At 38.4% G+C, this 23,633-nt stretch overlaps 1 protein-coding gene across 1 annotated transcript; it reads left to right on the top strand.

Annotated features, from left to right (window-relative positions):
- The first annotated feature begins 11,282 nt into the window (after positions 1-11,282).
- LOC133832571 (uncharacterized) lies at positions 11,283-14,767 on the top strand. Its single transcript, XM_062262895.1, has 3 exons — positions 11,283-11,679; positions 11,749-12,270; positions 14,655-14,767. Exons 1-3 carry the CDS (start codon positions 11,283-11,285, stop codon positions 14,765-14,767), a joined length of 1,032 nt encoding a protein of 343 aa, XP_062118879.1.
- Positions 14,768-23,633: the final 8,866 nt, after the last annotated feature.

The raw sequence follows: 23,633 nt of genomic DNA, 5'->3' as shown, positions 1-23,633 counted from the left end.
ACCTCCTCAACAAGTCGATTGCCTCGAGAGCAAAAAAACGATACCAGGTGTCTCAAAAGGGAGGTCGCCCTTCTAAGCTCTCCAAGAAGCTTGACCGGCCTCAAAGCCGTCCGACCTGGGCCAGGTCACCGACCCTACTGCCATCCCAAAAGTAGTGGCCCTTTCTTCGAAGGGTCAACAAAAGTGAGCTTATCTTTCTCAGCCTCCTATCCGAGACTGCCATCTTATAGTCTCAACCTACATGCCTGAGTTCGTGGTGGAAAGTGCTGCCCGTACCTTTTGGGGTGAAGTTGGGTTTTGACGCATTGAATCTCATGGGTCATTGCCTCAGCAACCTCGGGGCTCCCCTGTGGGACTTCCTGTCTAGGATGCAACACTCTTTTTGACAAGAGTGGAGAGTTTTTCTCTTTGGTAAGTTATTTTCTCAGAATTGGTAGGCTCCCTGTTTCCATGCCAAGTTTTTTTTTTCGTTTCTAACATCAGTTTTTAACTGCATGCCTTCTTATCCTTCATTCACCATAATTTTATCCTGAACTGCGAGGTCACAACAAGCAAGGTGCATACCCAAGAGGCCAGAGATGCACAACTCAAGGTCGAGGACGATCTTAAAAAGGCTTGGATGGAGCTGGAAGCGGCCTGGAGGGAGGTGGAAGCTAAAGATGCGGAGATGAAGAGGGTCCAGGAGCTGGATGCCTAGCTGGAGGCGACTTGGAAGAAGGTGGAGGCTAGAGATTCGGAGATCAAAAGAGTCTAGGAGCTTAACACCAAGTTGAAAAGGAAAAGAAGAGAATTTCAAGTTCATCGATAGTGAGAAGGCTCGTCTTCTTGAGGAGTTTAAGGCCAAGAAAGATCGCGTTGTAGACATGGCGAAGTATTGAATTTGGGCCAACAATCCTGACCTCGATACCAGCTTTCTATCCGACAGGAAAACTGAGTCTATCACTAGGTGGCAGGCTCAACTTGAGGAGGAAGAGGCCAGGCTTGATGCTAAAGAGACGACGGAGGCCTCCGAGCAAGTCAGGACCGTAGTTGATGGAGCTGTTGATCCATGAAGACCATCTTATAGGCTGCAACCCATTTTTCGTTTCCCTTGTAATTATATATATTTTCTTATGCCTTAGAGGCATAGACAATTAAAACTCGAGGTTTGAGTTTTTTTTTTTATATTTTAACGGTAGATTATATTTTATGCTTAAATCTCTTTCTCGGAATATTTTGTGCATACTATCTACCTTAACCATTTTTCTCTTAAAGCATACTTTATATTTCTAGCTCAAAGTATTTTGAGTTTACTACAAAATACTTTGCTTGTATCTACAAAAATACTATCGTGTTTGAATTCGAACTTCCATGTATTCATGCATAATTTATTTGATTGCACACTTTTTTGACTCCGTTATTCTCAAAATCAAATATTACTTTTACCTCGTATCTTCGTTTAAAATACTTTTTGGCATGTAACCTCGTTAATCTAGTTATTTCTTGCTTATTTATAGTAACTTTTCCTCATCCTTGAGTATGGTCTCGAGGTTGCGAGATCGAAACCTCTTTCCAAAAATTTCCAGCTTTGTCTCAACTTATAATTTTTGTTGGTTAATCTAGAATTCTAACTTTTAACCATCTCGATTAGAATTTTCTAGTTCATTCCAGACTCGTTTAGTTTGTGTTTGGTTAATAATCCATACACTTGTTTAATTCATTTCTGGTCAATAATCCATACACTTTGACTAATTTGAATTCATTTTTATTGATGTTATACTTTCGATCTTATGGTATTATTGTATACCACTTATGCCCCCTTAATATCCTATGATTGCGATATTAGGTTATTGAATTTTGAGAGCTTGCAAAAGGTACAATAATGAAAATACACAAAATTTGAATAAAAATCAGTGCTTTATTGATAAAAAGAAAAAATTAAGTACAAGCTAGGTTACAAATGAATAAACATCATTCCTACATTACTGATAATAAGGTCATAGATGTTCACCATTCCAAGCTCATGGTACCAATTCTCCATTCAATTTCGCTAGTTTATTAACACCAAGTCAAATGATGGATTCGATTTGGTATGGTCCTTATAAATTAGGCTCGAGAATGCCTACCGAGGGGTCTTGTGTGGCCAAAAACACACATCTGAGCACCAAATCTCCAATCCAAATTTTCTGTCTCGAACCCTCTTGTTGAAGTATCTTGTAGCCCTTTGCTGGTATGCAGTGTTCTTATTGGGCTTTGTCTTGTTTTTCTTAAATTAGGTCTAGAGTTTCTTTGAGCTGGGATTGGTTTGAGGTCTGTTCGTATGCCTCGTGTCTTATTGTTGGGATTTTGACCTCAATATGTAGCATAGCTTCACAACCGTAAGCCAGGGAGAAGGGGGTATGCCATGTCGAAGTCCTAGCTGTCGTTATGTAGGCCCATAGGACTTTTGGTAATTCCTCTGGCCATTTTCCTTTAGCCTCTTTGAGCCTTTTCTTAATCAAGGTCTTCAAAGTCTTGTTCACTGCTTCGACCTAGCTGTTTGCTTGTGGATGGGCTACTGAAGAAAAACTTTTGATTATCCCGTTCTTTTCGTAGAATTGTGTAAACAATTTTCTATCGAACTGGGTCCTATTATCTAATACTATTTTCCTTGGTACCCCGTATCTGCAAATTATATTCTTCACCACGAAATCCAAAATTTTCTTCAAGGTGATAGTAGTTAGAGGTTCGGCCTCGGTCCACTTTGTGAAGTAATCAACAACAACTACGACATATTTTACTCCCTCTTTTCCCGTTGGTAAGGATCCCATGAGATCGATTCCCTATATCGCAAATGGCCACGGAGAGCTCATCATGGTGAGCTCGGTTGGTGGAGCTTGTGGGATTGAAGTGAACCGCTGACACTTATCACAGCACTTGACGTATTCGAACGAGTCCGCTTTAACTACAAGCCAAAAGTATCCTTGCCTAATCACCTTTTTTGATAGACTATGCCCCCCAGTGTGGCCTCTGCAGAATCCTTCATAGATTTCTTCTAAAATTCTTCTGGCCTCGACTGGAGTTACACACCTTAACAACGGCATAGAATATCCTCTTATCTACAACGTCCCTTCCAAGATAGTGTACCTTAGTATCTTGTACATAAGTTTCCTAGCCTTATTTTGGTCTGCTGAGAGGCTCCTGGTTTTGAGGTAGTCAATTATGGGGATCATCCAGGTAGGTTGTGAGTCAATCATGTTAATGCCCTCTTCTTCAGGCTCGGCTATGCTTGGGACCGGTAGGAACTCGACTGACACTACATTGAGTGCATCAGCTTCCTTGGTTGTGGCGAGCCTGGCTAAAGCATCTGCATTCGAATTTTGCTCCCATGGAACTTGTTCAATGGCATAGAACTCGAATTACCCAGATGCTGCCTTGACTTTCTCCAAGAAAGCTGCCATTTTAATGTCGTGAGCCTGATATTCTCCTAAGACCTGGTTAGCGACCAATTAGGAATCATTATAGCAGTGAATGGCCTCGCTTTAAGCTCACAAGCTATCTGAAGTCTCGCTAATAGTGCTTCGTATTCAGCCTCGTTATTTGAAGCCTCGAAGCCAAACTGTAAGGCTAAATCAAAACAATTTCCAGTCGGAGTGATTAAAATAATTCCTGTCCCGGACCCATTCTCATTTGAAGACCCATCGACGTAAAGTCTCCACAGCTCGTGGGCTGGGGTCATGACTTCCTTGTTGGTGATTCCTGTACATTCAACTATGAAATCTACTAAGGTTTGTCCTTTTATCGTTGTTCTCGGGTGGTAAGTGATCTCGAATTGCCCGAGTTTGACCGCCCATTTTAACCGTCTTCCGGATGCCTCATGTTTTGACAACACCTACCTTAATTGTTGGTCAGTCAATACGTGTACAGGATGTGCCTAGAAGTAAGGTTGGAGCTTTCCAGATGCATGTATCAAGCACAAGGCTAGCTTCTCCATTAATGAATATCTCAACTCTGCCCCGAGTACCCTTTTACTAACATAGTAAACAGGTTTTTGTACTTTCTTATCCTCCCGAACAAGTACTGCGCTGATTGCATGCTCGGTTGTGGCAAGATATAAGTACAATACTTCCCCTGTGATTGGTTTGGATAAGATTGGTGGTTCAGCAAGGTGCTTTTTAAGAGCTTTAAAAGTGAGTTCACACTCATCCGACCATTCAAATTTCTTGCCCCCTCTCAAAAGATTAAAGAATGGAAGGCATTTGTCTATAGATTTTGATATGAACCTATTTAAGGCCGCCATTCGTCTAGTTAAACTTTGGATCTTTATGTTTTCGAGGTGAGGGCATATCAATTAATGCCTTGATCTTATCTGGGTTTGCCTCTATGCCTCGAGCATTTACTATGAATCCGAGAAACTTTCCCGAGGATACTATGCTGATTAAGTCTTATATTGTATTTTCGGAGTATAGAAAAGCATTCCATGAGATCATCAACATGGTTATAGTTATGCTTGGACTTTACCATCATGTCATCCACATAAACCTCCATATTGTTCCCTATTGCTCGACAAAAATTCTATTCACCAATCTTTGATATGTGGCCCCGGCGTTTTTGAGCCCGAAAGGCATCACATTGTAGCAGTACAAACCCTATTAGTCATAAAGCTCGTATGTTCCTGGTCGGGTGCATGCATGGCTATCTGGTTATATCCATAAAATGCATCCATGAACGACATGATGTCGTGACCTGCGGTAGCATCTACAAGTTGATCAATTCGAGGTAGGGGAAAGAAATCCTTTGGACATGCCTTGTTGAGGTTCGAATAATCAATGCAAGTTCACCACATTCCATTGGGCTTCAAAACTAACACCAGATTGGATATCCAATTGGGATAGAAAGCATCTCAGATAAATCAATTTTCCTTCTGCCTTTCAAACTCTTCTTTCAAGGCTTTCTTCCTTTCATCGTCTGGGAGCCTTCTTTTTTGTTGCTTTGGAGGGAATCCTTTGCCTATGTTGAGCGCATGACTTATAATGTTTGGGCTGATCCCAATCATGTCTGAATGCAACCATGCAAACACATCTTGATTTTCCCTCAGGAAGCGGATTATTTGCTATCTCGCATCCTTTGGGAGGTTCTTCCCTATCTTTACCACCATATTGGTATCCATTTCATTGAGCTTTACGTCCTCGAGCTCCTCGATTGGTCTAAGATCAGCCCTATCCTCTTCTACTCCGGGGTCAATCTCTCCTTCCATTTCGAAGACTGTCCTACTTATTTCTCGGATGACAACAAGTGTGTGTGCACTTGTTTGGCCCTCCCCCCTCATGGAGATGCTATAGCATTCTTGGGCGGCCAGCCGATCTCCCTTCAGGGTCCCAATCCCACTAGGTGTTGGGAAATTGATGGCTAAGTGCCTCACATATGAAACTGCCCCCAGCCCAATTAGGGCTGGTCTTCCAAGAAATACATTGTAGGCCGAGGGGGTGTCCACCACTATGAATTCCATTATCTTGGTTACTGAGACGAGATAGTCTCCCAAGGTCACGGGGAGCTCGATAGATCTCGTGCTAGCTATTCCTTCTCCTAAAAATTCATACAACGTCATCGCACAGGCTTTCAAAGCTCAAACTAAGAGTCCCATCTTTTCCAAGGTGGCCTTATAAAGGATGTTAACCGAGCTCCCATTGTCTATCAGGACTCGACGCACCCTTTATTGGCGAGCTGGAATGTGATGACCAAAGGGTCATTGTGGGGAAATTGGACGTGCAAGGCATCTTCTTCAGTGAAAGTAATGGGTTGAGTTTCAACCCTCTGTTGTTTTGGAGCTCAGGGTTCAAGTTTGTAGGGAAATTCGTCCCCCACCTTGAGCTCGTTGACATATCTTTTCTGGGAATTTCTGCCCGACCCAGCGATATGCTATCCTCCAACAATGGTTACTACATCCTCCCCATCGATCGGGGGAGGTCAGTCATCCTCCCTTGCGCGTGGGGTTGTATTTTATTGAGTAGGCTGCGTAGGAGCTACCCCTCTGTCCAGCTGAAGCTTGGGTCAGATTCCTGTTTCTAACATACTGCCCAAAGTATCATCTCAAGATTAGACCTTTGATCTCGTCTTTCAGCTTTCTGCATTCATGGGTGGTATGACCGATGTCCCTATGGAATCTGCATAATTTATTGGTATCACTTTTAGACTTCTAATTTTTCATCGGATCAGGTGGTTTGAACGGGACCTAGTTCTCATTTGTGATAAAAATGTTCTCCTGAGTATCTGTAAGCTTGGTATAAACCGTGTAAATGGAGAAATATTTATCTCCTTTTTTCTTTTTGCCCCCATCTGCCTCCGAGTTATTCCCTTCATTTTTCATCCTCTTTGAAGGGTTATCTCTTGAGGGTCGCGACGTTCAGGGCGTAAACTTTAAAGTGAACGGGCAAAGACTCAAGCCATACTTGGGGGGTCCCTATGACCAAGCCAAATCGGTCGTCCTATTGAACCCTCTATGAAGAGGAATTCAGCGTCCGACTAAATGACGTTAATGACAGCGCCCTTGAGAGGCATCTCAAGTTTTTGATTTTGTTATTTTTTATTTTTATGCTATATTTTAGTTGAAAATTTTTATTTTATTTTATTTTTGTTTAGTTTTTGTAAGTATTTTATGTAATTAGAACCGTGAAAAACGTGAAAAACGTGAAAAAAGCAGCAAAATAACACAAAAGTTGAATTAGAACCACAACTCTAATGTGATCAGAAGGGGAGGAGCCAAAAAATTTGAATTAGAGCCACAACTCAAGGAGTTAGAGCTGCAGCACTGCCTAAGTCAAAGGAGTTGAGGATTTTGGGAGACTTATAGAGCCGCAACACAATAAATAGCACATCGACGCTAATTGGAATCAAGAGTTTGGCATGAATTATTGACAATTAGAGCCGCAACTCTATGGAGTAGAGCTCCAGCTCTAGGGAAGTCAGAGAGCAAGTACTAAAAAATGTCAAAATTAGAGTCGCAACTCTATGGTATAGCGCGCAGCACTAGAAGAATCCAAGCCCAGTATTCGCCTAGCTCAAAATTAGAGCCACGACTTTATACACTAGCGCTACAGTGCCAATCGAGCCCATAAATGCAATTTAAGGGTTTCATAAAAAAAAATATTAGCACAACTCCCATTCCACTCCGCCGCCTCCATTTTAATGTTATCCAATGGGGTCTAAGGTAAGTCTCTTCTTTTTATTTGAGTTTAACATTGGGGACAATGTTAGTCTTAAGTTTGGGGAAAGGGATTTATTTTTAGCTTTGCTGTTCTTTGTTGTTTTTCATGTTCATTATTAGTTGTTATTGTGTTTGAGTCTAGTTTTCTAGTATTGTTAGAGTGTAAACCAAGTTGAAAATTTGTTGCCGATGAGATTGAGGGAATGCTATATTGTATAATCTGAAGGAGGAGTTGTGCATATAAAAACAATCCGTGTGCTTGATTGAAATAATTTGTCACTTCACTATGGTTAATTGAATAATTGTTTGAACCATTGCTCATAGGTGTAAATGTGGGAGTTGAACTTTGTATATGCATGTTGAATTTGGATTATGGATTGTACAAGTTGAAATTTTTCTAGAACTTGCTTGCTTGCTATTTGAGACGAAATCCTAATCAATACACAATTAAGAAGAGGATATAGGTCATCTTTGGAACGACTGGGCCTTTCAAGATAACCCTTCTGTATTTTATCTCTAGTTACCCTATTTGAGCCTATACTTACATCCGTATATACTTACATGTTTTGAGCCTATACTTACATCCGTGTATTCATTATTCCCTTTGTCTTATACCATGAGCATAAAAACATATCTTTTGATTGGAGGGGGAGTGAATGTTTAAGGGACATATGTAGAAACACGTGGTTACTCAGTGCATAAAAAGATTGAAGAAGAGAGAAAAAAAAGAGAAAATAAATTATAAATTCAGAATAAACTACATTCCTTAAGTTATTTACTAAAAAAGCCAAGTTAGGGGGAATGTAGTTTGAAAACAAAAAGGTGACGAATAAATGGTCAGCTTTTCTCGATCTTGAAAAAGAAGAAAAAAAAAGGGGGTAACATTGGGATGTGAAGTTGAGTTAAAGGGATAAGTTGCTTGGTTTGAATGCTTATGGTATACTTGAGCCTAAAATGTCTTCTCATCCACATTTACCTAAGCCATCTATTACAAGCTTTGTAAAGTCCTATTAATTTTTAAGTGTGTATTTTTTTATATTAGTGGAGAATAGTAAGTATAGCAAGCATATGGAATAACTGTGTTGAGTGGATTGATGGTGAGAATTTTTCATGCATAGATTGGTTCAATTGTTTACATTTATTGGTTATGAGTGAATGAGAATGAGTAGTGATGGATTGCAGTGAATGGGTGAAGTATTTTGATTGAAATTTTGGACTAATATTGGATGTGGCACGTTACTTTTCTTTAGAATTATATACATATGGTATTCATGATTTTTGAGGCTATTTTATGGTTTTCAACTTGGTTTGTTTAGGTTTTATCAAGTATTAGTTGTGTTCTTTACTCGAGGATAAGTAAAGGATAAGTTTGGGGGAATTTGTTAGGATTAGTTTTGGTAAATTTTTATGGCGTGTTTTAAGAGGCAATTTTAGTTTTTTATTTGGTTTTGTTCGATATAATGCTGGTGTTTATTGTGTTTTTAGGATTAAGTGTGGCTATTAAGGAAATAGCTTGAAATTGGAGGAAAAGCGCTTATTTATTGAAGAAACGGTGTTAAACGGGCTAAGGAATGGAAATCGGGCGAAATCGGGGGTCAAATTCATGATCTGTTGAAAAATTGGAATTACAGTCTGAACTCTATGGTGTAGAGCCGCGACCCTAAGAGTTACAGAGAAGGGAAAAATCAACAAGAATTGTGTTGAGGCGCCAGAGAGACAGAGCCGAGGCTTTATTAAAATGGGGATTACAGCTGCGACGCTACATACTCCAGAGACGAAATCTGGAACTCAAAACAACCTAGAGCTGAGACGCTATCAGATGGAGCCGCGACGCCAGTCCGTACGGAAGCAGAAGTTAGGGTATTTTTTAAGGGACATTTTGTCCTTTCGCACAAAATTAATTAGGGACTATAAAAGCTTTCTTTATGACGTTTTTAAGCAACTGATTAACCCTAGGAGACGAATATAAGCATATTGTGGAGGATTGAAAGTGGAATCAAGGAACTCATCATAGTTTTTTCTTCTTTTCTACTTTTAATTTTTGTAATTTGGATGCTTTTTAATTCTTCTATGGTTATTATGAAGTCTGTCATGAACTAAACTCTTTTTCTAGGGTGTTAATGGATTCTCCTGAAACTTTATTTTGAATTAATGCAAGTTTTATGATTTTTATTCTATCTTGTGATCTATTTGAATTTATGCTTAATGCTTGTGATTGATTGGGCATCTATTATATGATTTATATGATTTTGATTAGAAATATGAGAAGTGATAATTGATTATGCTATAATTGAATAGACATAGATTTCATTATAGGACGAGAGTACCTATTTGGTCTGTGTGGCTTTAGGGTTGTCTTACTTAATGTCTGTCTTATGTTCATTTATCACAGAGATGTAGAAAATTTATATGAGGTTGAGACTTGTATATCCTAGTACGAATATAAGTTACTTTTGTTGACCTGCTATCATGAGAGAGAATTGAATAGTATAATTTGTGTTACCGAAATATAAAGTAGATGGTAGATGAAGTTAATTTCCCTAGTTAATTTAATTATTGAATTCTATTTCCTTTGCTATCTTTCATTCCTGCAATTATGTTCTTATTTCGATAGTTTTACTTAGTTCTTATAATCAAATTGTCGTTAACTAAATAGAATATTAAGATTAATGATTGCTACTTGGTAATAGTCCTTGTGGATTTGACATTTCTTAGATTATATTACTTGTTAAACGAACGCGTATACTTGCGTGTTGAAAATCTGTAACAAGTTTTTGGCACTGTTGCCGGGAACTGTTTTTACTAATATCAAGGAAATTAATTCTTTTTCTGATTTGGTTTTTTTTACTTTTATATTGTTCTCATTCTGGTTTTTCGCAATTTGTGATTTCATGTGTTCTTGTAGTTTATGCGACGACATGGATCAGAATCAAGGGTGCCTGTTGATCCTGAAATCGAGAAAACTTGCAGAAGAAATATAAAATAGAAACAGGTAGAAAGAATGACTCAGAATCAAGTTGGCAATATTTGTGTTGCAGGAGTTACGAAACAAGAGGCACTAGTTTAGGAACCAGCACAAAGAAGTTTGTGAGATTACGTGCTACCTACTGTCACAGGGGCACAGTCATGTATTAGACCTACAACAGTTGATGCCAATAACTTTGAGATCAAGCCCGCCATTCTACAAATGGTACAAGCATTGGTTCAGTTTGGGGGATTGCCAATGGAAGATACAAACTTGCATTTGGGAAATTTCTTAGAGCTATGCACCACATTTAAAATGAACAGAGTAACAAATGATGCAATAAGGTTGAGGTTGTTTTCATTTTCATTAAGGGACTGAGCAAAGAGTTGGCTTATTTCTTTGGAAGCCAATTCTATTACAACATGGGAGGAGCTCACTCAGAAATGTTTGGCCAAATGTTTTTCACCATCATTATCTGCAAAGTATAGAGGTGAAATAAAAAAATTTCACCAAAGAGATGGTGAGTCGTTGTATGATGCGTGGGAGAGGTTTAAGGAGGAGCGTTCATATTTTTTAGTTTGAGAAATGGATGTTAGTCCATATTTTTTTTATAATGGTTTGTGTGGTACTACTCGCACAATCATTGATGCAGCGTATGGAGGAGCGTTCATGAGTAAGAGCACTAATGAGGCTTATGATATGTTGGAAGAAATGGCTATGAATAACTATTAGTGGCCATTAGAAAGAGAAACCACTAAGCAGGTGGCTGGAGTGCATGAATTGGATGCCATCTTGATGTTGTCAGCTTAAGTGGTAACATTGACTAAACAGTTACAGTAGAACAGTATTCAAGCTCCAGTTATGCAGATGCAAGTCATATGTGAGTTATGTGGGGGACCTCATTTATTTGAACAATGCACAACGAGGGATTTTAACAACATGCCTATGGAGTAAGTGCAAGCAATATGGAACTTCCTAAGGCCCTCTAATAACCCATATTCAATGAGTTACAATCCAGGGTGGCGAAATCATCCAAATTTTTCTTGGACAAGTGGTCAGTGTAGTCAGCAATAATTTCAGCAGAATCAACCTCAGTATCCATGGCCTCCTCCTGGGTTTTATCAGCAGCAACCAGCAAGACCTGCACAGCAACTGATGCAAGCAAAAGAAGATGGTAAGGTAGATGTGTTAACTCAATTTATGACAGAAACAAGGTCATCAATTCGGAGCTTGGAAACTCATATTGGACAGTTTTCCACGTTAATGACAAACCGAGCTCAAGGTAACTTTCTAATCACTACTGAAGTGAATTCGAAGGGAAATCCTAATGAACGGTGCAAAGCTATTACCTTGAAGAGTAGAACAGTGTATGAGGGATCGAGTATAGAGAAGAAAGTTGAGCAAGATCAGGATCAACATGCACCTACTATTGAGGACAAGAAGACGAGTGAAGAGATGGTTACTGAGAATCTTCCATCAAGAGAAGTGGTACCACCGGTGTCTATAGATCATCACATCAAAATTCCATATCCACAAAGACTCCAAAAGAATAGTATTAACAAGTAGCTCACTAAGTTCTTAGAGGTATTGAAGAGGTTGCACATTAATATTCCATTTGCAGAGGCACTAGAACAGATGCCCAGTTACCTTAAGTTTATGAAAGAGATTTTCTCAAAGAAGAGAAAGATGGAGAACTACGATACTGTGGCATTGACAGAAGAATGCAGCTCCATTCTGCAAAGGAAGCTTCCACAGAAGTTGAGGGATCCTGAAAGTTTTACAATCCCTTGCATAATTGGTAACTTTGAGTGTAAGCACGCGTTGTGTGATTTGGGAGCCAACATTAATCTTATGCCTCTATCAGTATTCAGAAGACTTGGTTTGGGTGAGGGAAAGCCAACTACTGTCACATTACAGTTAGCAGATCGATCACTGGCTCATCCGAGGGGGATCATAGAAGATGTGTTAGTAAAGGTCGATAAGTTCATCTTCCCAACAGATTTTATAGTTTTGGATATGGAGGAAGATACAAACGTGCCAATTATCCATGGAAGACCTTTTCTAGCAACAGAACAAGCTTTAATTGATGTTCAAAAGGGAGAACTTCGATTGAGAGTTCAGGGGGATGAGGTAGTGTTCAGTGGTTTTAAGGCAATGACATATCCGAGAGCTAGTGACAATTGTTGTAACGCCCTGGTTACCCCAGAACAGTTACGGTGAACGGTGGACCGGAAATTTGACTCGCTACCCGAGTCCTTTGGTCAAAAACGTGCTCTAAGTGTAATTAACAGGTTAAGGTATTAAACCAATAAAAAGGAAATGGTTACTTTATTACAAACTGCTCTGCAGAGCTAATCAAAATATTTACAAGTTGTTCTCAGTACAAAATGGTCATTACTGTTCTCAAATTTACAATCCCGCCGACCTAAGCGGCAAAAATAGGGTAAACCTCCTAGTTCCTCTGAGAACTCCTTGGCCGTGGTGGTCAAGCGGCCGCATATGTACACAACACCACCTAAGCTCTCCACTCAAGGCTAGGTGAGCTTTTCTTTTCCTTTACCTGCACCACATAGCATCCATGAGCCAAAGCCCAGCAAGAAAACATAACACTATACATAAACATTATCAAATGATTATCATTATAATCACACTGAGCATAAATCTTTCAAACAAATGAGTGAATATCACTTCAGGTTCTGATAAACCATACTGAGTGACTGACAAGCAAGTCACTAATTCAAATGGAAGAGTGGCTACTAGGTAAGCCACTAGCCTTCAACGGGTTCTGATAAACCATACTGAGTGACTGACAAGCATGTCACTATTTCAAGTGGGAGAGTGGCTGCTAGGTAAGCCACTAGCCTCCAAGCGCTTATTTCGTTCATCAACCCTTGGGGTCGGTCTGGCATTAATGCTCTTTGAGTCATTCAATAGTGGTAGTCGATTAGATCTAATCTCTATTGGCTTGCGTGATACACGCTAAGGCCGTCCTGACTAATGAGTCAGCGCAATGTGACCAGTGCCCAGTACCACTGCCAAACCTGACTAATAAGTCACAGCTTCACAGTTGATACTAGCACCTTTGCCAAATCTGACTAATGAGTCAGTACCACGCACAAGTGAACAGTATATGCTAAGCATTCTATATTCAATCCATGTCCATATTTATACAACCAACATGCCACATGAATATCCATGCATGTCACACTTGGGGTGCAGTTTTCTTACCTCTGGTTCGAGCTAGAATGAATAGAAGAACGACCCCTGAGAACGATCAACCTTTTGGTCTTTTAGCGGTTACCTGGTCATAACCAATTATGGGATTCCATCAATAAAATAAATTAATAAATGGTTCACAATCTAAAACCACACTCCCAGGATCAATCCCCCACTCTCGGGATTCTTAATATACTCAAACGGGGCAAAGGAACCAAACCCCGAGCCTTAAGGATCATTCCGAGCCCTAAATAGGTTAAATGGCGCTGCAGCCCTATTTCCAAGTCAGAGAGCCCAGCTCTGAGCCCTGCCTAGCGCTGCTGCGCCAATTACAGACCAGAAACTTTCTGGTTCATCTTCTTTGCGATTTCTCTTGAAACCAACCCTCCATACCAATCCAAAACCTTACCAAAACACCCAATTCAACCCCCTAAACTTCATCTACATCATACCCTCATCAAAACCCAATCAATCTTACACAGAAACTCCCATTGATTCCAACTATCCACATCAAAACTATAAGCTGAAATCTATAAGGAAAAATAGAGTATGGCTTGTTTCCATGGATGAATTCTTACCTCAAATGGGATTAAAGTCCTTTTCAATGGATGAACCGATTCTACAACTTCCAAGCTTTGATTTCCTAGCTTGTATCTTCAAATTGGGACCAAAAACTTCAAAGGAAGAAAGAGAGAAATGGATGTACGGGAAGGGTAATTCTTGCTCTGTTTTTCTGTTCTGTTTCTACAGCCATCCAAAACCATATAAATCCAAACCCAAATGACCAAAATACCCCTAGGTCTTTAAAAGTTTCTAAAGCCTTCCCAAGGGCAAAGTTGGAACTTTCGAACCTATACCGTTAATCATAATTAACGCTTCCCAATTCCCGCTAATCTCAATATTCTCAAACACCAATATTTCACATTCCGTTATCCTTTAATGCCCGGTAACACTCTAATCATTAAAACACCCCGAGACTCACCCCGAGCCCCGAGCTTAAGCCCGTTATGACCAAACCGATAATTAACATACCATGATCGTCTCATACCGAATGGCTCGAACAAACCCACATCATAATGTGGTCTCAAAATATATCACCAACATGCGTACAAATAAACAATTCACCCTCAACGGGCCAAATTACCATCACACCCCTGTAATAAGAAATATGGACTCACATGCATGAATTTTATCAATTAATAACATAATTAAACAAGTATGGCCCTCTCGGCCTACTATTCACGCAGTTAAACACATCGGAGAATTCGGGGCATTACAATTGTAATATCATTGATGTGATTGATAATGCAGTTTTAGAAAGAAAGTGGAACAATGATGCCTTAGAGGCGATTTTTAATGATGGTGAGGAAAATGATGATGATGCCGAGACGAGGGAATATGTCAAGTGGATAAACTCTTACTAGCCATACAAAATGAACTTCGAAGAGTTGGAACAAGGGTCGGAAAGACCATTGCCATCCATTGAGCAGCCACCAGAGTTGGAATTAAAGTCTCTACCAGATCATTTATGTTATGCTTATTTGGGTGAGAAAGAGACTTTACCTGTAATTGTATCCACTGCACTTTCTAAAATAGATATGTGGATGTTATTGAGGGTTTTATGAGCTTATAAATTAGCCATTGGATGGACATTGGCAGATATTAGAGGGATAAGCACTTCAACAGTGATGCATAGAATCTTGATGGAAGAGGATAGCAAGCCATCTATAGAAGCTCAGCGAAGACTCAACCCAACCGTGAAAGAAGTGGTACTTGAGCATTTTCTTAAATGGTTAGATGTCGGGGTAATCTACCCAATTTCTTATAGCGCTTGGGTGAGTCTGATGCAGATGGTTCCAAAAAAAGGTGGAATAGCAGTGGTAAAGAATGAAAATGATGAATTGATCCCAACACGAACCGTGACGGGATGGCGAATCTGTATTGACTATCGCAAGATAAACAAGGCGACAAGAAAAGATCACTTTTCACTACCTTTCATTGATCAGATGTTAGATAGGTTGACTAGGCATGAATATTACTGTTTCTTGAATGGTTACTCAGGGTATCATCAAATCGCCATAGCACCAAAGGATCAAGAGAAAACAACTTTTACATTTCCCTATGGCACGTTTTCTTTTAGGAGAATTCCATTTGGACTATGTAATGCACCAGCAACATTCTAACGGTGCATGATGGTCATCTTCTTGGATATGGTGGAAAAGAGCATCGAGATTTTCATGGATGAGTTCACTATTTTTGGTTCCTCGCATGATGTATGTCTTAACAACTTGGAGCAGGTGTTGAAATGGTGTGAGGAATCAAATTTTGTGTTAAACTGGGAAAAATGCAAAATCGTGAAAGAGGGCATAGTACTTGGGCACAAAATCTCTAGTATGGGTATAGAGGTAGATCGAGCAAAAATCTCAACTATAGAGAATCTACAACCACCGGTGTCGGTGAAAGGGGTGAGAAGCTTCCTTGGGCATGCTGGATTTTACAGAATATTTATGAAGGATTTTTCAAAAATCTCGAAGCCTCTTTCCACCTTGTTGATGAACGGTGTGCAATTTGACTTCAATGAAGATTGTCTCAAGGCTTTCAAGGTACTAAAGGAGAAGTTAATTTTTGCACCAATAGTTGCTGCATCAAACTAGGAGCTTCCATTTGAGCTAATGTGTGACGCCAGCGATTATGCAGTTGGGGCAGTCTTGGGCCAAAGGGTTGACAAGTTTTTTCACACTATTTACTACGCCAATAGAACACTAAATGACGCTCAGTTAAATTATGCAACCACAGAGAAAGAACTTCTTGAAATAGTATTTGGAATAAGGTTATTATGTATACTAAATGATGCTCAATAAGTTTCGCCCCTATCTTATTGGGAATAAGGTTATTATGTATACTAATCACTCAGCGATAAAGTACCTCATGACTGAGAAAGACGCTAAGCCTCGGTCGATTTGATGGGTATTGTTACTACATGAATTTGATGTGGAGATAAGAGATAAAAAAAAGGACAGAGAATTTGGTGGCAGACCATCTATTGAGATTAGAGGTTGAACAAACTCCTAGCGTGAAGGAAGTGCAGATCAATGATAATTTTCCGGAAGAATAGTTGTTTGCAATCCGAGAAGAATTGATGGTCTCATGGTTTGCTGACTATGTGAATTTTTCGGCAGATAATATAGTTCCTCCAGAAAAGAATAAACAACAGCTCAAAAAATTTTATTTTGAAGTCAAACACTATTACAGGGAAGAACCGATCCTCTACGAGCAATGTGCTGATCAAATCATTTGTCATTGTGTGCCTGAAGAGGAGATGTATTCCATATTGTCTCATTGTCACACATTGCAATGTGGGGGACATTTCAGGGGTAATTGAATAGTAGCAAAAGTACTTCACAGTGGGTTCTATTGGTCTAGTCTGTTCAAGGATGCTCACCATTTTGTCAAGGCTTGCGATTGTTGTCAACAAAATAGTAATATATCAAGGAGAAATGAGATACCTTTGACTAAAATTTTGGAGGTAGAGCTTTTCTATGTGTGGGGAATCGATTTTATGGGCCTTTTTCCATCGTCATACAACAACTTATACATATTGGTTGATGTTGATTATGTGTCCAAGCAGGTGGAAGCAGCAGCAAAACCAACTAATGATGGTAAAATGGTTCTCAATTTCGTTCAAAAAATTATTTTTACTCAATTTGGAACTCGTAGAGCTATTGTTAGTGATGAAGGGAGCCATTTCTTCAATAAGCAATTCGTTGCATTGTTGTCTTAATATGGTGTGCGACATCGAACTACTTTGCCTTATCACCCTCAAAGTAATGGCCAAGCAAAAATCTCGAATAGGGAAGAGAAGAGAATTTTGGAGAAAATGGTGCAAAGCTCGAGGAAAGACTTGTCCAAAAGACTTGATGATGCACTATGGACGTATAGGACAGCTTTCAAAATCCCAATTGGCATGTAACCATATAGATTAGTTTTTGGTAAAGCATGTCACTTACTAGTTGATCTAGAGCACCATGCCTATTGGGCAATGAAGAAACTGAACATGGACATGACTGCAGCGGAGAGAGAAGAGAATGTTGCAGTTGAATGAGTTGGAGGAATTTTGGAATGAAGCATATGAAAATGTTAAGATCTACAAGGAACGAACTAAAGCGTGGCATGACAAGAACCTTCTACAAAAGGAATTCCACCCGGGGCAGTAGGTGTTATTATTTAATTCAAGGTTGAAGCTCTTTCCGGGAAAGCTGAAGTCTCGATGGTCTGAGCACTATACATTTGTGAAAGTATTCCCATATGGAGTAGTTGAAGTAAGCAGCAAAAAAAAGGAAGCTTTAAAATGAATGGGCAATGACTCAAGCCGTACTTGGGGGGTCCCTATGACCAAGCCAAATCGTTCGTCCTCTTGAACCCTCTGTGATGAGGAATCCAGCGTCCGACTAATTGACGTCAACGACAGCGCCCTTGAGGCATCTCAAGTTTATGTTTTCGTTATTTTCAATTTTTATGCTATTTTTTAGTTGAAATTTTTTTTTTTTTTTTTGTTTAATTTTTATAAGTATTTTATGCAATTAGAACCGTGAAAAAGGTGAAAAAAAGAGCAACAAAATAACATAAAAGTTGAATTAGAGCCGCAACTCTAGAAATTAGAGGCACATCTCTAATGTGATCAAAAGGGGAGGAGGAAAATTTGAATTAGAGCCGCAGCTCAAGTAGTTAGAGATGCGGCACTGCCTAAGTCAGAGGAGTTGAGGATTTTGGGAGACTTGTAGAGCTGCGGCACAGTAAATAGTGCCTCAGTGCTAATTGGAATCAGGACTTTGGCATGAATTATTAACAATTAGAGTCGTAGCTCTATGCAGTAGAGTAGCTGCTGTAGGGAAGTCAGAGAGCAAGTACTGAGAAAGGTCAAAATTAGAGTCACAACTTTATGGTACAGCGCTGCAACACTAGAAGAATTCGAGCCCAGTATTCGCCCAGCTCAGTATCAAAGCCTTGACTCTATACACCAGCGTTGCGGCGCCAATCGTGCACATAAACACAATTTAAGGGTTTCATCAAAAAAATATTAGCACAACTCCCATTCCACTCCACCGCCTCCATTTTAATGTTATCCAATGGGTCTCAGGCAAGTCTCTTCTTTTTATTTGAGTTTAGCATTGGGGACAATGTTAGTCTTATGTTTTGGGGGAAGAGATTTATTTTTAGTTGTGTTGTTCTTTGTTATTTTTCATGTTTAGTATTAGTTGTTATTGTGTTTGAGTCTAGTTTTCACGACATTGTTAGAGTGTAAACCAAGTTGATAATTTGTTGCCGATGAGATTGAGTGAATGCTATGTTGAATAATACAAAGGAAGAGTTGTGCATATAAAAACAATATGTGTACTTGATTGAGATACTTTGTTACTTCACTATGGTTAATTGAATACTTGTTTGAACTATGGCACATAGTTGTAAATGTGGGAGTTGAACTTTGTATATACATGTTGAATATGGAATGGATTATACAAGTTGAAATTTTCTAGAACTTGCTTGCTCGCTATTTGAGACGAAATCCTAAGCAATACACACTTAAGAAGAGGATATAGGCCATCTTTGGAATGATTGAGCCTTTCAAGCTAACCTAAGTATTTTATCTCTAGTTACCCTATTTGAGCTTGACAATTGACCTTTTTCATTATTTAACACGTGTTTTGAGCCTATAATTGCATCTATGTATTCATTACTCCCTTTGTTCTATACCATGAGCATAAAAACATATCTTTTGATTGGAGGGAGAAGTGAATATTTAAGGGACATATGTAGAAACATGTGGATACTCAGTGCATAAAAAGATTGAAGAAGAGAAAAAAAAGGAAATAAATTATAAATTCAGAATAAACTACATTCGTTAAGTTATTTACTGAAAAATCTTAGTTTGGGGGAATGTAGTTTGAAAAAAAAAGGTGACGAATAAATGGTAAAGTTTTCTCAATCTTGAAAAAGAAGAAAAAAAGGGGGTAACAGTGGGATGTGAAGTTGAGTTAAAGGGAGAGATTGCTCGGTTTGAATGCTTATGGTATACTTCAGCCTAAAATGTCTTCTCATCCACCTTAACCTAAGCCATCTATTACAAGCTTTGTAAAGTCATATTAATTTTTAAGTGTATATTTGTTTATATTAGCGGAGAAAAGTAAGTATAGCAAGCGTATGGAATAACCATGTTGAGTGGATTGATGGTTAGAATTTGGCATGCATAGATTATTGGGAAAAATTATACAGGATCTTGTTTATTTTCATGTAAATCTTATATTAAACGAATTAATATAAGAAACCCTAAAACATATTTATAAAATTGAATTCAAACAGAAATAATGATAAGAACACTTACATTAGCGGAATGATAGAGTCCTTCCTTTAGTTTCTCTAACCATTGTATCCTTTCTGTTGCAGAGTATTACCAAGAAATTAAACTGTTCTTCAAGTTTCTTCACAACCTTCCAAAGTATCTTTAGAATCGCCTAGACTAGGGTGGGAAATTCTCATCACATGAGATAGATACATAGAGAAGAAGATAAAAGAATAATGAGGCTTAGAAAAGGACTTATGTTTGTAGAGAGAATCTAAACCATACTAGATCTTGTGATATTATCAGAAACTTGTTTTTGTCATCTCTTACTTAGCACTCCTTTTATAGACTCAATTAGGTCATTAATTTAATTAAAAAATCAATAAAATAATAGATAATATCAGCCCTAGGTCGAAATTATCATGGGCTTTAGGCCCGTGAAATTTCTCATTTAATTGTAAGCCCGTTGGACTTAAAATCAAGGGCTGTATTATTTTCTATTGATTAATAAATTAAATAATTATTCAAATCCTTTATCACATTAATTATTTATAATTTGAACATTGATTTAAAATTATTTATTAATTTAGATACCAATTTACCTTAATTAATAAATATGCCATGATTTCTCTTTTCTTCTCTAAATTACATAACTCTGTGAAACTATCCAAAATTGACCTGGTCAACTTTGATAATTCTAATTGATAATTAAATCAATTAATTGAGACTATCTAAATGATTTTATCCAAGGTACAATGAGGACCATGTGCCTATGAATTCAAGCTCCAATAAGTTATCATAAATCTAACAAATAAATTTACTAACTTATTAATTCCTTGTGACTCCACTAAAGACTCAGAATTGCACTCTTGAATTCATAGAATAATCTATAACAAATATAGATACGTTATTGATTATCCATTGCTACAACCATAATTGTCACTCAATCCTCTATAGACGGTCTACAGTGAGATGGGACTAAAATACTATTTTACCCCTCATTGTATTTTATCCTTAAAACACTTAGTTCCTTGTAAATTATATTTCAGTAAACAAATATTAATTATTGAAATGAGATCTCTAACATTTAGCACATTGAACCAAACTAAAAGGACACCATTGTTTCACTTCTCCATCATAAGCTATAGATGTTCATATCTATGATTAACACTCCCAATCAATTATAGTACCGAGTTCCCAAGATGTAAGTATGGGCTAGTCCGTAGGGTAAGCTGGTAACGAACAAGTTAAAGAACTCAATTAATACAATCAGTTAGAATACTAACCACGCAGAATTGAGATTGAATTGACCTATGATCAACTATATGATATGACTTGAATAGATAATAATGGTATGTTTAATTATCCTATTTACTGTCAATATCGGTCCAATCCGATGTAATAAATACATTCGGTCTTATCTACTTTGCTAATGTTCTTGAAAGAACATAACACTACATTGTGTAAGTAGATCATATCATAGATTGGCAAGTCGGTATAAATCCTGTGCACTGACTAATCTTAGGACTAACTTATGTTTGAACATATAATCATATTCATATTCCACTGTGATTACGCCACTATAAATATGATTAGCTATATTCTCGGTATTTAATAGAAGTTTATATTAAACAAATAATCATGAAAATAAAACATGTGAGCAAAGTGATTGACCAAGTCAAAAAAATGATTTCTATTCTTTTATTGATAATAAAATGAGATTACAAAGAAATTGGGTTTTAATTAGGGCATAAAACCCCAACAAACTCCCACTTGCACTAATTGAGACTAATGTCTTAATTCTACTAATCCCATTTCCTTGATATGCTTATGAAATGTAACTTCTAACAATTTCTTCGTAAATGGATCTGCAAGATTGTCTTCAGATGCAATCTTCATAACCTTCACATCTCCCCTGGCCACATATTCTCGAATTATGTGATACTTCCTTTCTATATGCTTACTCTTCCTGTGACTTCGAGGTTCTTTCGAGTTGGCTATCACTCCTGTGTTGTCACAAAACAATACAAGCGGTTTATCCATTTCTTGAATAACACCAAGATCTAAATAGAACTTCTTTAGCCAGACTGTTTCCTTAGCTGCTTGTGACGCAGCTATGTATTCAACCCCTATGGTGGAATTTGAGATCGCAGACTGCTTTATGTTTCTCCATATCACAGCTCCACCCCAAGAGTAAACACCATTCCAAAAGTAGACTTCTTGTCATCTACATTAGTCTGAAAATATGAATCGGTGTAGCCAACATGGTTCAGAACACCACCCTTGTAGACTAACATATAATCCTTAGTTAGCCTTAAATACTTCAGGATATGCTTAACTGTTATCCAATGTTTCGGTCCTGGGTTTGACTGATGCCTGCTCACTACTCCCACTGCATAGTAGATATTTGGTCTAGTACACAACACAGTATACATCAGACTTCAAACTGCATTATGCGTAAGGAACTTTTCTCATTGCATCTTCCTCTTCAGGAGTCTGGGGAGACTGCTTCTTTGAAAGATGAATTCCATGGAGAGATGGTAGACGCCCTTTCTTGGAATTTGTCATTGAGAAATGTTCAAGCACTTTATCAATGTAAGCTGCTTGAGATAGAGCTAGGAGTCTATTCTTTCTATCCCTAATGATCTTGATACCTAGAACATAACTTGCTTCACCCAAATCCTTTATCTGGAATTGACTGCTCAGCCAATTCTTCACATCTGACAATTTCTTAACATTGTTTCCAATGAGTAAGATATCATCTACATAAAGAACCAGGAATACCACTATTTGATTGGCCTTTAGTTGGTAAATACAAGGCTCATCAATATTTTGTTCAAAGCCATAGGTTTTGATTATTTCATCAAACCTAAGATTTCAGGAACGAGAAGCTTGCTTAAGTTCATAGATGGACCTATTCAACTTGCAAACTTTTCCTTCTTGTCCAGCTACTTTAAATCCTTCTGGATGATCCATATAAATGACTTCGTCAAGCTTTCCATTAGAAAAGTTGTCTTGACGTCCATTTTCCAAATCTCATAGTCAAGAGTGGGTGCTATGGATAGGAGGATGCGGATGGACTTAAGCATGGCTACTGGACTAAAAGTTTCCTCATAGTCCATGCCTTCTCTTTGGGTATAACCCTTTTCCACTAATCGAGCCTTATAAGTTTTGATATTTTCATCAACACCTCGTTTCATCTTGTAGATCCACTTGCACCCAATGGCCCTAAAGTCACTAGGTGCTTCCACATGATCCCAAATGGCCAATTTGAGTACATGGACTCCATTTCATGTTTCATGGCTTCAAGCCATAGTTCCTTTTCAGGTCTAGCCATTTCCTGTTTGAAAGACAACAGATCATCATCACTAGTGCCACCAACAACCATATTGGTTTCACCATCCAAACCATAGTGAACTGGGTTCCTAGAAACCCTCCCACTACGATGAGGCTCCGTGACTGTTTGCTCATGAACAGTAGTACTTTCTTCATTTAAATTGACTTGCGTCGATTGTACATGAAGATTGGGAATTTCATCATCAACTCGCATTGATGATTATGGAACAATGGTTGGAGTCAATTCTTAATCATCTCCTCTAAAACTACTTTGTTGCGTGGTTTGAAGTTTTGGACATAGTCATTTTCCAGAAAAGTAGCATTCATAGAAGTAAACACTTTCTTTTATGAATGACTATAGAAAAGTCCATCCCGAGTACCTTTAGGATAGCCAACAAACATGCAAACTTCAGTTCCCAGTTCTAAATTTTCCTCATTTTTTTCTCATGACGTGGGTGGGACACCCCTAGATTATAAAGGTGTTTTGGGAATTGATTTAGACGGCACGACATTGAGAATGTGGTTTGCGGTTTCAATTGCATGTCCCCAGAACGAAGTTGGTAGAGTTGAGTAACTAAGCATGCATCTAACCATTTCCAATAAAGTTATGTTTTGGC

This window comes from Humulus lupulus, chromosome 4 (assembly GCF_963169125.1).
Source record: "Humulus lupulus chromosome 4, drHumLupu1.1, whole genome shotgun sequence".
In the NCBI taxonomy this organism is placed as follows: Eukaryota; Viridiplantae; Streptophyta; class Magnoliopsida; order Rosales; family Cannabaceae; genus Humulus; species Humulus lupulus.
This window is presented reverse-complemented; position numbering and strand designations above follow the sequence as displayed.

Bases quoted from the DNA above. Each gene is read 5' to 3' on its own strand.
- LOC133832571 (XM_062262895.1), top strand. From the start codon at position 11,283: ATGCAAGCAAAAGAAGATGGTAAGGTAGATGTGTTAACTCAATTTATG. The intron at 11,680-11,748 runs GTATTAACAAGT...TTCCATTTGCAG, and splicing joins ACAAAGACTCCAAAAGAATA to AGGCACTAGAACAGATGCCC. The intron at 12,271-14,654 runs GTTTTAAGGCAA...TTGATAATGCAG, and splicing joins GGATGAGGTAGTGTTCAGTG to TTTTAGAAAGAAAGTGGAAC.